General features: G+C 50.5%; 1 protein-coding gene across 1 annotated transcript in view; it reads right to left on the bottom strand.

Moving 5' to 3' along the window:
* Positions 1-11,054, bottom strand: part of LOC125450494 (interferon regulatory factor 3-like) — a 21,036-nt gene extending 9,982 nt beyond the window's left edge. Inside the window, exons 1-5 of the mRNA XM_059641824.1 lie at positions 10,953-11,054; positions 4,209-4,386; positions 3,535-3,718; positions 2,997-3,112; positions 1,144-1,294 (exon numbers count right to left, since the gene is read on the bottom strand). Coding sequence (XP_059497807.1) covers positions 1,144-1,294; positions 2,997-3,112; positions 3,535-3,718; positions 4,209-4,386; positions 10,953-11,047 — 724 coding nt within the window. The 5' untranslated portion in view covers positions 11,048-11,054. The remainder of the gene's footprint in view (positions 1-1,143; positions 1,295-2,996; positions 3,113-3,534; positions 3,719-4,208; positions 4,387-10,952) is intronic.
* Positions 11,055-12,622: the final 1,568 nt, after the last annotated feature.

Here is a 12,622-nt window from a genome sequence, read left to right as displayed (position 1 = left end):
GAGACTTAGGGGGAGGGTGAGGGAGAGGGAGACTCAGGGGGAGGGGGAGGGAGAGGGAGAGTCAGGGAGAGGGAGAGGGAGACTCAGGGAGAGGGAGAGGGAGACTCAGGGAGAGGGAGAGGGAGACGGAGACTCAGGGGGAGGGTGAGGGAGACTCAGGGAGAGGGAGAGGGAGAGGGAGACTCAGGGAGAGGGAGAGGGAGAGGGAGAGTCAGGGAGAGGGAGAGTCAGGGAGAGGGAGAGGGAGAGGGAGACTCAGGGAGAGGGAGAGGGAGACTCAGGGAGAGGGAGACTCAGGGAGAGGGAGAGGGATGGAGGGTGACGGAGGGACAGACACTGGCCCATAAAAACACTCCACCCTAATGACACCCCTCTCATGGTCAGATCTTCTCTCCCCGACACAAGCTCTCTCTCACTCCCAGTGGCTCCTCAACGACTGCTCTCAATTGCTGCTGGCAGCTTCCCCTCCCACACAAAGAAACCCTGCCACTGCCATCCTGTACCCTCCCTATCACAACCTCTATCAATTATCCTCCATCCCTCCCTGACAACCCCCCACAAACTGACATGTGGTTGCTCCGGAGACAGTCCCAAGGTTGAGCTTTTGCTGCTGAAGCAGAACCTTTTTTCCATCTTCTCCCTATTGCTGTTCCGGCCCTGAGCGGGCGTTCTGGATGCTGAGGTGCTCCCCAGCCCTCTGCCCAGGGAACACGGTACACTGGACACATGGTCCAGGCAGCAAGGGGCAGTGTCGATCGCCCTCACTGTACTGTCCCCTGTTCATAAGGTTCCACTGCCCCTTCTCCCCCTCTACCCTGAGAAACAGCATCCTGCAGAACTGTGTCACTGTCAGCTGTGTTCCTACCAGGACAGATCAGTATCATTCCCCCCACCCCAAGCCCCTGCAAAGACAGAGCCCCCATCCTCATCCCACACACTACACACATCCTCAGCAACTTGAACACGTTCCCTTTCGCACTATCTGCAATTTGGCCTGGCAGCCAGAGGCCACAGGCTGGAGGGCAGAAGCAGGCCCCGGCTACACTGGTGTTGACCCAGCCCAACCTGGGCCGTAACGTGATCCCACTGCCCACCCAACCCGAATGCAGCTCAGTCAAGGGACACCACACGCTCACTCCCTACCTCTATCAGGGGCCGGCAGTCTCCACTTCAACGAGGTATTTTCAACGCAAGCTTCTTCGGGAGGGGATGCCTCAAACCCAGAAAAGGGCTCACAGCTACTGTCACTCTCAGCCTGCTGATAATGGAGAGGAGGTACTTCACACTCTGCCTGCTGGGAAAGGGAATATGAGCATCACTCTCTACTTGCTGTTAATGACCAGGAGGAACAGAAGGGTCCCTCTCTTCCTGCTGGGAAAGGGGGAAAGGGGGGGAGGCAAAAGGCGGGGAGGAGGCGGCGAGTGGGGGGATGGGAACGGAGCGGGGGGTCACTCTCTATCTGCTGGGAACAGGAGCGCCACTCACTACCTGCTGGGAAAAGGGGAACAGGAGCGTCACTCACTACCTGCTGGGAAAAGGGGAACAGGAGCGTCACTCTCTACCTGCTGGGAAACCGGGAACAGGAGCGTCACTCACTACCTGCTGGGAAACGGAGAACAGGCGCGTCACTCACTACCTGCTGGGAAAGGGGGAACAGGAGCATCACTCACTACCTGCTGGGGAAAGGGGAACAGGAGCGGCACTCACTACCTGCTGGGAAAGGGAGAACAGGAACGTCACTCACTACCTGCTGGGAAACGGGGAACAGGAGCATCACTCTCTATCTGATGGGAAAAGGGGAACAGGAGCGTCACTCACTACGTACTGGGAAAGGGGGAACAGGAGCATCACTCTCCACGTGCTGGGAAAGGGGGAACAGGAGCGTCACTCTCTACCTGCTGGGAAAAGGGGAACAGGAGCGTCACTCTCTACCTGCTGGGAAACGGAGAACAGGCACGTCACTCACTACCTGCTGGGAAACAGGGAACAGGAGCGTCACTCTCTACCTGCTGGGAAAAGGGGAACAGGAGCGTCACTCACTACCTGCTGGGAAACGGGGAACAGGAGCGTCACTCACTACCTGCTGGGAAAGGGAGAACAGGAGCGTCACTCTCTACCTGCTGGGAAACGGGGAACAGGAGCGTCACTCTCTACCTGCTGGGAAACGGGGAACAGGAGCGTCACTCACTACCTGCTGGGAAACGGGGAACAGGAGCGTCACTCACTACCTGCTGGGAAACGGGGAACAGGAGCGTCACTCACTACCTGCTGGGAAAGGGGGAACAGGAGCGTCACTCACTACGTGCTGGGAAAGGGGGAACAGGAGCGTCACTCTCCACGTGCTGGGAAAAGGGGAACAGGAGCGTCACTCTCTACCTGCTGGGAAAAGGGGAACAGGAGCGTCACTCTCTACCTGCTGGGAAGGGGGAACAGGAGCGTCACTCACTACCTGCTGGGAAAGGGGGAACAGGAGCGTCACTCTCTCCCTGCTGGGAAAAGGGGAACAGGAGCGTCACTCTCTACCTGCTGGGAAAAGGGGAACAGGAGCGTAACTCACTACCTGCTGGGAAAGGGCGAACAGGAGCGTCACTCTCTACGTGCTGGGAAAGGGGGAACAGGAGCGTCACTGTCTACCTGCTGGGAAACGGGGAACAGGAGGGTCATTATTTAGTGATAATGGGAACTGCAGATGCTGGAGAATCCAAGATAACAAAGTGTGGAGCTGGATGAACACAGAAGGCCAAGCAGCATCTCAGGAGCACAGAAGCTGACGTTTCGGTCCGATGAAGGGTCTAGGCCTGAAACGTCAGCTTTTGTGCTCCTAAGATGCTGCTTGACCTGCTGTGTTCATCCAGCTACACACTTTGTTATCTCAGCATCACTATTTGGCATGGAGTGGAAACACTAGCATTTCTGGGACCCTCCCTGTGGCTTGTTTCCCTTTGATGCCTCCCGATTTAGATGTGATGATAGGTAACTCCTGACCATTTCCTCACCTGCTCGGACACTCCAAGCTGTGTGCCGGGTGAACTCTGCTGTGAATTCTCCATTCCATCGCTGTCATTGATCTCCAGTTTCACTGCGAGCAGGTGAATGGACGGCGACATCCTCTCTGTGAATGCACGCCAGTGGAGAAAGGTCAGAACAGACAGCAAGAAACTGCTTTCCCCCAACCTCTCCCACTGGTGAGGGAAACCACCTTGATGGTGAACCCCATCCTTGGTGATTCTGGCTGAGAAATAAACTCCTCGCTTGCCCTCCTACATTCTCTTTCTTGTTGGTGATTCCACTCTCACTGACTCTTTCATAATCATATCCCTCCATCTCTCACTGATAAGTGTTCCCTCCTACTCAGAAAACCTCACTACTTCACCAACTCCCTGTCTTGCTGTCTGCCTCACCAATTCCCTCCTCTCTCACTTCCTCACTCCACCCTCCCAAGACAGAGTGACGGACGGACTTACACACACACTCTCCCTCATACAGACACACGCACAACAGCTGGCCCTCCTGCGGTAGCAGCTTCGCACTGACCCTGACTGAAACTGCTGTCGACGATCTTGTAGACTTTGTACGGCTGGTAGTTGTTGAGCTGGGAGCGCTCTGGGACCTCCACAAAATCACTGCTCTTGTGGAGTGCACATCGCAGCCTCGACTTCCAGGTGCGTGGGTTCAGGTTACGCAAATCCCGGCATGGCCCCTTGAACCTGGCCCAGGCCTAGACGGAGAGAGGCCGGGCTGTTAACACAGAGACCGAGACAAAAAAGGCCCGATATGTACATTCCCCCCCCATCAAACACTCCAAGGCAGGGTCGGCTCGGGGTTAGATACAGAGTAAAGCTCCCTCTACGCTATCCCTGCCATCAAACACTTCCAGGAACAGGGACAGCACAGTACTGCTTAGGCTGACGTCCCTCCCTGAACCTTCCCCTTTAAAATCTAGCAGATGGGCCAAACTTTTGGTCATGGCCCCAACAGCCCAGTGTATTATCTGACTCAGGATCATGTGTCATCTCACCTAGGCTCCCGGGAAGGACCAAGGTCTCTGAAGGAACGATGTGGGTTGTTGCTGTCCACTGGAATCTAACTGCAGGATGAATTCCTTTCATTGGGAATGACAACCCTGTTTTATCCTGTCATGACCCCTGACCCCAACCCCCAGCCTCTGACTGCTGGGGTGTTGGAGAAGGTGATGCAGTGGGTCTCACCTCAAAAATAGCAGCGTCCTTGTCGTGCCTGTAGTCCTGATGGTTGGCGTGCTTCCAGGGGATCCGGAACATTCCGAGCTTGCGGTCCTCCCAGACCAGGCCTGGATACTTCTCACTATCCACTTGTTCGATCATCCACTGCTTCAGCTTGGGAGTGCTGCTTGGTACAACTGACATCCTGAGAGGCACAGAGAGAAAGGGGGAGTGTAGGAGAGGCAGAGGGAGGGGGAGAGTGAGAGTGAGGGCAAGAGCATGTGAGACAGACAGCAAGACGAAAACAGAACAGGAAGACGGAGAGAGTCTGAGTCTCAGTGTCAACAGCCCAACTCTCTCTCTCTCTCTCTCTCATCTCAGTGTGACCTCCTGGGCCACCCTCTTCACAACCCACCCAACCGTGGCCCCCCTCCAACACTGTCACTGTGCTCAGAGTGAACCCACTCTCATCCTGACCTCCTGAGCCCTCTCTGGGTCACATTCTGGGGCTGAAGGGTGCAGGGGTGCAATGGAAGGTCTGTAAGAACAGTGATTGGATAGAGGAAAGAAGAAAATAGATCGGGCAAAGGTGACATTGAGGGATGGAGGGGGTGATGTGATTTTGGGGAAAGAAATAGAGGGAGGGAGGGTAGGGACTCACTGTTATTAGCACACAGGGTTACGCAGATTTGGGTAACCGATGAGAGGGTTAACCAGGTTAGTCTCCAGGATGATATCCCACTTCCTGGGCATTTCTTTTTACCCTAAATCCATGTTTGGGTTCTGACACTGGTTTAAAAGAAAAACAAAATTGAGATTTCTCTCTGGCAAGTCACATTTCGTCCTGATCCTGTTTTGACTGTAGCCAGGTTGCCCCGTTATTTATTGTCTGTGAAAAGTTCAGTGTTGCCCAGTTCACTGCCTGTACTCAGACTGTCTAGTGTTAGTCTCCCGCTTTCTCCTTTATAGACCTGCTCAATCACAAACTTTCCCTTTTGCACCAGCCCTCTACAGAAAAGAATTCCACAGGTTCACTCTCCTCAGAAGGAAGAAATTCCTCCTTATCTCTGTCTTCAATGGGCAACCCCTCACTGAGATGATGTCGTCTCTCTGGTCCGAGACTCTCCCACACGGGGAAAACAACCTCTCCCATCTCCCCTATGATTACCCTAAGAATCCGTATATATCTATAAGCTTGCCTCTCATTCTTCTATACTCAAACACGGCCATTCTACTCAACCTCTTCTCACAAGCCAGTCCCTCCATACCCGGGATCAGCCCAGTGAACCTTCTCTTGCCTCCAATGCCATTATATCTTTTCTTACATAAGGGGCCCAGAACTATTCACAGTATTCCTCAGGACGAGGATAGATGGGTTACAGTTAGGGGGAGGAAAGGGGACAGACAGACAGTGCAGAGATCCCCTGTGGGCATTCCCCTCAGCAATAAGTATACCATTTTGGATACTGCTGTGGGGGATGACCTACCAGAGGAAAGCCATAGTAATCAGTTCTCTGGCACTGAGCCTGACACTGTGGCAAAGAAGGGAAGGGGGCAGAATAGAAAAGTACTCGTGGTAGGGGACTTGATAGTTAGGGGAATCGACAGGAGATTTTGTGGTCAGGATCGGGATTCCCAGAAGGTATGTTGCCTCCCTGGTGCCAGGGTCCGGGACGTCTCCGATCGGGTGTATAAGGTTCTAAAAGGGGAGGGCGAACAGCCAGAAATCGTGTTACATATTGGCACAAATGATATAGCCAGAAATAGGATTGAGGATATAAAAAGTGATTTCAGGGAGTTAGGATGGAAGCTGCAGAGCAGGACGAACAGAGTAGCGTTCTCTGGTTTACTACCGGTGCCACGAGATAGCGAGGTGAGGAACAGGGAGCGGGCGCAGCTGAACACGTGGCTACGCAGCTGGTGTAGGAGGGAGGGCTTCAGATATGTAGATAATTGGGATGCCTTCTGGGGAAGGTGGGACCTGTACAAGAAGGATGGATTGCATCTGAACTGGAAGGGGACCAATGTCCTGGGTGGAAGGTTTGCTCGAGTAGTTCGAGAGGGTTTAAACTAGTATGGCAGGGGGGTGGGAACCTGAGCTGTATACCAGAGGTGAGCGTTGATGCAGGTGAGGCAGTAGCAAGAGGTAGACCAGCTAGTGGGAAGGATTTTCCTGGGAAGGAACCAAGGGATCGCTTAAAGTGTGTTTACTTTAATGCAAGGAGTATCAGGAATAAAAGTGATGAACTTAGAGCATGGATCAGTACCTGGTGCTATGATGTTGTGGCCATAACAGAGACATGGGTTTCTCATGGGCAGGAATGGTTGCTAGATCTTCCACGGTTTAGAACATTTAAAAAGAATAGGGAGGGGGGAAAAAGAGGAGGGGGTGTAGCACTACTAATCAGAGAGGGTATCACAGCTACAGAAGCTTCCATTGTCGAGGAAGATCTGCCTACTGAGTCAGTATGGGTGGAAATTAGGAACAGCAAGGGAGTAGTCACCTCGTTAGGGGTTTACTACAGGCCCCCCAATAGCAGCAGGGAGATTGTAGAAAGCATAGGTCGACAGATTTTGGAAAAGTGTGCACGCAGTAGGGTTGTTGTAATGGGTGACTTTAACTTTCCTAATATTGATTGGAACCTCCTTCGAGCAGAAGATTTGAATGGAGCTGTTTTTGTAAGGTGTGTTCAGGAGGGTTTCCTAACGCAGTACGTTGACAGGCCGACGAGGGGAGAGGCCATTCTAGACTTGGTGCTCGGAAACGAGCCAGGGCAGGTATCAGATCTTGTGGTGGGAGAGCATTTTGGTGATAGTGACCATAACTGCCTCACATTCTACATAGCTATGGAGAAGGAGAGGATTAGGCAAAATGGGAGGATATTTAATTGGGGAAGAGGAAACTATGATGCGATTAGACATGAGTTAGGAAGCATGGACTGGGAGCAGTTGTTCCATGGTAAGGGAACTATAGACATGTAGAGACTGTTTAAGGAGCAGTTGTTGGGAGTGATGAGTAAATATGTCCCTCTGAGACAGGCAAGAAGGGGTAAGATTAAGGAACCTTGGATGACGAGAGCGGTGGAGCTTCTTGTGAAAAGGAAGAAGGTAGCTTACATAAGGTGGAGGAAGCTAGGGTCAAGTTCAGCTAGAGAGGATTACATGCAGGCAAGGAAGGAGCTCAAAAATGGTCTGAGGAGAGCCAGGAGGGGGCACGAGAAAGGCTTGGCAGAAGGGATCCGGGAAAACACAAAGGCATTTTACACTTACGTGAGGAATAAGAGAATGATCAAAGAAAGAGTAGGGCCGATCAGGGATAGCATAGGGAACTTGTGTGTGGAGCCTGAGGTGGTAGGGGAAGCCCTAAATGATTTTTTTGCTTCTGTCTTTACGAAAGAAACGAACTTTGTAGTGAATGAAACCTTTGAAGAGCAGGTGTGCATGCTGGAATGGATAGAGATAGAGGAAGCTGATGTGCTGAAAATTTTGTCAAACATTAAGATTGACAAGTCGCCAGGCCCGGACCAGATTTGTCCTCGGCTGCTTTGGGAAGCGAGAAATGCAATTGCTTCGCCACTTGCGAAGATCTTTGCATCCTCGCTCTCCACTGGAGTCGTACCTGAGGACTGGAGAGTGGCAAATGTAATTCCTCTCTTCAAGAAAGGAAATAGGGAAATCCCCGGCAATTATAGACCGGTAAGTCTCACGTCTGTCGTCTGCAAGGTGTTAGAAAGGATTCTGAGGGATAAGATTTATGACCATCTGGAAGAGCATGGCTTGATCAAATACAGTCAACACGGCTTTGTGAGGGGTAGGTCATGCCTTACAAACCTTATCGAGTTTTTTGAGGATGTGACTAGAAAAGTTGATGAGGGTCGAGCTGTGGATGTGGTGTATATGGACTTCAGTAAGGCATTTGATAAGGTTCCCCATGGTAGGCTCATTCAGAAGGTCAGGAGGAATGGGATACAGGGGAACTTAGCTGCTTGGATACAGAATTGGCTGGCCAACAGAAGACAGCGAGTGGTAGTAGAAGGAAAATATTCTGCCTGGAAGTCAGTGGTGAGTGGGTTCCACAGGGCTCTGTCCTTGGGCCTCTACTGTTTGTAATTTTTATTAATGACTTGGATGAGGGGATTGAAGGAAGGGTCAGCAAGTTTGCAGACGACACAAAGGTCGGAGGTGTCGTTGACAGTGTAGAGGGCTGTTGTAGGCTGCAGTGGGACATTGACAGGATGCAGAGATGGGCTGAGAGGTGGCAGATGGAGTTCAACCTGGATAAATGCGAGGTGATGCATTTTGGAAGGTCGAATTTGAAAGCTGAGTGCAGGATTAAGGATAGGATTCTTGGCAGCGTGGAGGAACAGAGGGATCTTGGCGTGCGGATACATAGATCCCTTAAAATGGCCACCCAAGTGGACAGGGTTGTTAAGAAAGCATATGGTGTTTTGGCTTTCATTAACAGGGGGATTGAGTTTAAGAGTCGTGAGATCTTGTTGCAGCTCTATAAAACTTTGGTTAGACCGCACTTGGAATACTGCGTCCAGTTCTGGGCGCCCTATTATAGGAAAGATGTGGATGCTTTGGAGAGGGTTCAGAGGAGGTTTACCAGGATGCTGCCTGGACTGGAGGGCTTATCTTATGAAGAGAGGTTGACTGAGCTCGGTCTCTTTTCATTGGAGAAAAGGAGAAGGAGAGGGGTCCTAATTGAGGTATACAAGATAATGAGAGGCATAGATAGAGTTGATAGCCAGAGACTATTTCCCAGGGCAGAAATGGCTAGCACGAGGGGTCATAGTTTTAAGCTGGTTGGTGGAAAGTATAGAGGGGATGTCAGAGGCAGGTTCTTTACGCAGAGAGTTGTGAGAGCATGGAATGCATTGCCAGCAGCAGTTGTGGAAGCAAGGTCATTGGGGTCATTTAAGAGACTGCTGGACATGTATATGGTCACAGAAATTTGAGGGTGCATACATGAGGATCAATGGTCGGCACAACATTGTGGGCTGAAGGGCCTGTTCTGTGCTGTACTGTTCTATGTTCTATTCCAGCTGTGGTCTGATTAGGTACCTTGTACAGCTTTCGCAAAACTTGCCCATTTTTTATACTCCATCCCCTTTGAAATAAAAGCCAGTTGCATTTGCCTTCCCTCTTATCGCTGAATTTGAATGCTAGCTTTTTGCGATGAGGACACCCAGGTCTTTGTATCATTGGGAAAATGCTGGAAGCTATTTTAAAGGAGGTAATGACAGGGCATTTAGGTGGTTTTAGTGCAATCAGCCAGAGTAAACATGGTTTTGGGAAGGAGAAATGGTTTTTGGTGAATCTACAGTATTAGACTCCTTTGAGGATGTGTCAAGCAGACTGGATATTGGGGAATCAGTAGATGTAGTGTATTTGGATTTTCAAAGGCACTCAGGTATCATGTAGAAAGGTTATCACATATGACAAAACTACTTGGTGTCGTAGAGTGATAATGGCATGGACTGAGGATTAATTAACTAACAGGAAACAGAGAGTCAGAATAAACTGTGATTCTGAGGCTTGGCAAACTGTAACTAATGGAGTGCCACAGGGATCAGTGCTGAACCTAGCAATTTGTAATCCTTACTAATTACCTTAATAAAGGGACATAGTGTACTGTAACCAAATTTGCAGCTGACACAACAAAAAGATAGCAAGTTAGGACAAGGATGCAAATAATATGCAAAAGGACATGGATATGCCAGCAACAATTTGCCAAGTTGCTTATAATGCGGGAAAATCTGCAAATCCACGTTTAAATATTAGAATATTAGAAAAAGCTGGATGTTATTTACAGCTGGGAGTGACTGCCGAATGCTCTGGATGTTCCTGTACATGAATCACTAAAGGTTAAAAAGGTACCAAAGGTCAATAGAGAGGCAGGTGGAACATTGACCTTTATTGTAAGTTTTGGTTTATCAATGAATGCTATCACTGAACGCATGAGCGAGTACATCCATACAGGAACACAGCATTTGGCCAGCTCACGCCCCTGCCTGACTGACACCACATCCACACACGTTTGCTCTCTCCACTACCGAAGCTCAGTCACTGCTGTATGCACCCTCTATGAATGTGCTACAGAGATGTGCTGCCCTGCCAGTAGAGAGAGGCATGTGACAGTTTCGATAGTACTGCCTGGGAATCTTTGGGCCAACTCCTACAGATTCGATTGATTGATTTTATTGTCATGTGTACCGAAATACACGAAAAGCTTTGTTCACAAGTGGTACAGGCAGATCACAGCAAGCAAAGGATGCGCAGATCAAAAAAGGTTTAAAGGCATACAGGTTAAATTATTTCAGACTACAGTCCATTCAGCAGTCTGATAACGGCTGGAAATAAGCTGTTCCTGAACCTCCTTGTGAGCTTCTGTATCTTCTAACTGACGCGTGGGGCGTGGCGGGTAATGGCTGGCTGCAGAGTCCACAATGCACTGCGCTCCTGAAAGCGGTCTAGCTGCGGGGACGGCGCAGGCGCAGTGCCCGCGAATCCACCCCGCGGGGGAGGCTGGGAGAGCCGCCATTTTGAGGACTGAAGCAGGCAGAACGCGGACAAGAACATGGCGCGCGGCTCCTCCAGCTAAACCTTCCCCCGGCCCCATCCATCCCGCAGCCTGCGAAACACCCCCACCGCCTACAAACATCACCACTCCCGCCAACTCCGGAGTGAGGGGGTCGGGAGAGTGACGCTTCGTCTACCGGCTGGCCGGAGGTGTGGCTCGGATGGGGAGGTTACCCTCTCCCCTACCTTCCGTCCCGATGGCGGCGGCTCAGCATCGACCGTTGGGCTGGCACAGCGCATGCGGCGTGTCCTCGCGGTATCGCCGGCGCGCACGCGCTCATCTCGCGCCCCGCCCCCTGCGGCGACGTTAATGCGCATGCGCGCTCTCTGCTCCGCTCCCTGCTGTTCTCTGATGGGGGGGGGCTAATGTTAGAAGAGTGTGTGCGCGTATTTACACATTTATAAGCGGACGTATATAAATACACATGCACACTTAAATACAGGCACACATATAAAACACACTCATCTGCAAATACACATACACACATATATGGATACGCACACAAATATACGTGTATGTACTCACGTACACGTGCAAACACGTGTATATATATATATATACACACACACGTGTGTCTGTGTATATGTATGTGTGTATTTGTCTGTGCATGTGTATTTATGTGTGTGCTGCATTCATGTATGTGTGTATAGACTGGAGTTTATTTTTACTTAAAGGCAAACTGCTGCAAGAACTCAGCAGGTCTAGCAATATTTTGGGCGGCACGGTGGCTCAGCGGTTAGCACTGCAGCCTCACAGCACCAGGGACCCGGGTTCGATTCCAGTCTCGGGCAACTGTCTGTGTGGAGTTTGCACATTCTCCCCGTGTCTGCGTGGGTTTCCTCCCACAGTCCAATGATGTGCAGGCTAGGTGGGTTGGCCATGCCAAATTGCCCGTAGTGTTCAGGGAGGTGTAGATTAGGTGGGTTGGGTCTGCGTGGAATGTTCAATGGTTCGGTGTGGACTTGTTGGGCCAAAGGGCCTGTTTCCACACTGTAGGGATTCTAATTTGTGGAAGTGGGAAATGCTGGCAGTTCATTTTTCAAGAGAGGAAAATGAGACCATCAGACTGTGAGACATAGGTTCACTTGAGCCCCCTCTGCTATTCAGTTGGATTGCTAACAGACTGTTAATTTGGGATTATCCCAATGTAGCTTGATGTCTAATAGCTTCCAAAGGGCGACTTCCAAATCTGAATTCCCTTATCATTTGATCTTTACTCAGAGAGTAGTAAGGGTGTGGAATGCCCTGCCTGCAACAGTAGTAGACTCACCAACTTTAAGGTCATTAGATAAACATATAGACAATCATGGAATAGTGTAGGTTAGATAGGCTTCAGATTGGTTTCACAGGTCGGCACAACATTGAGGGCCAAAGGGCCTGGTCTGCGCTGTAATGTTCTGTGTTCTACTACTGTAATGCTTTTGCTGCACTGTAAATTGTCTACATGCATGGAAAATGTGACTTCTACCAGCGCTCTTCTAAAGTTCCAGTAAACATTGTTGAGTCTGCTTCTGGCCGAACGCGACCAGCTTTTAACAGGACAGGCCTAACTGAAGAAAATGCCACTCCCTGGAGACATCACCTCGAGTTTGACACACTTGCTTAGCCTCTGTCATTTCCCTCTAGCCTCCTTTAATGAATATTTTGCTTTGGGAGCTATTCGCTTCATACAAAAAAATGCAGCTCCACTCCAATGGATTTACTTTCCCACAAGCGTGTCACTAAAAGTCCCAGAGGAGAAATTACATTTCCTGCTGTTGAGGAATCTGCTCCGACTTCCTGGTCGTCCACTTTTTGTCCAGTTCTGGCCTTGGCTTCATACACAGCTTCGGGAAATACATTCTCTGTAGGGAGT

Source organism: Stegostoma tigrinum, chromosome 43 (genome assembly GCF_030684315.1).
Source record: "Stegostoma tigrinum isolate sSteTig4 chromosome 43, sSteTig4.hap1, whole genome shotgun sequence".
Lineage (NCBI taxonomy): Eukaryota > Metazoa > Chordata > Chondrichthyes > Orectolobiformes > Stegostomatidae > Stegostoma > Stegostoma tigrinum.
The sequence above is the reverse complement of the archived record's forward strand: the minus strand, read 5'-3'. Positions and strand labels throughout refer to the sequence as shown.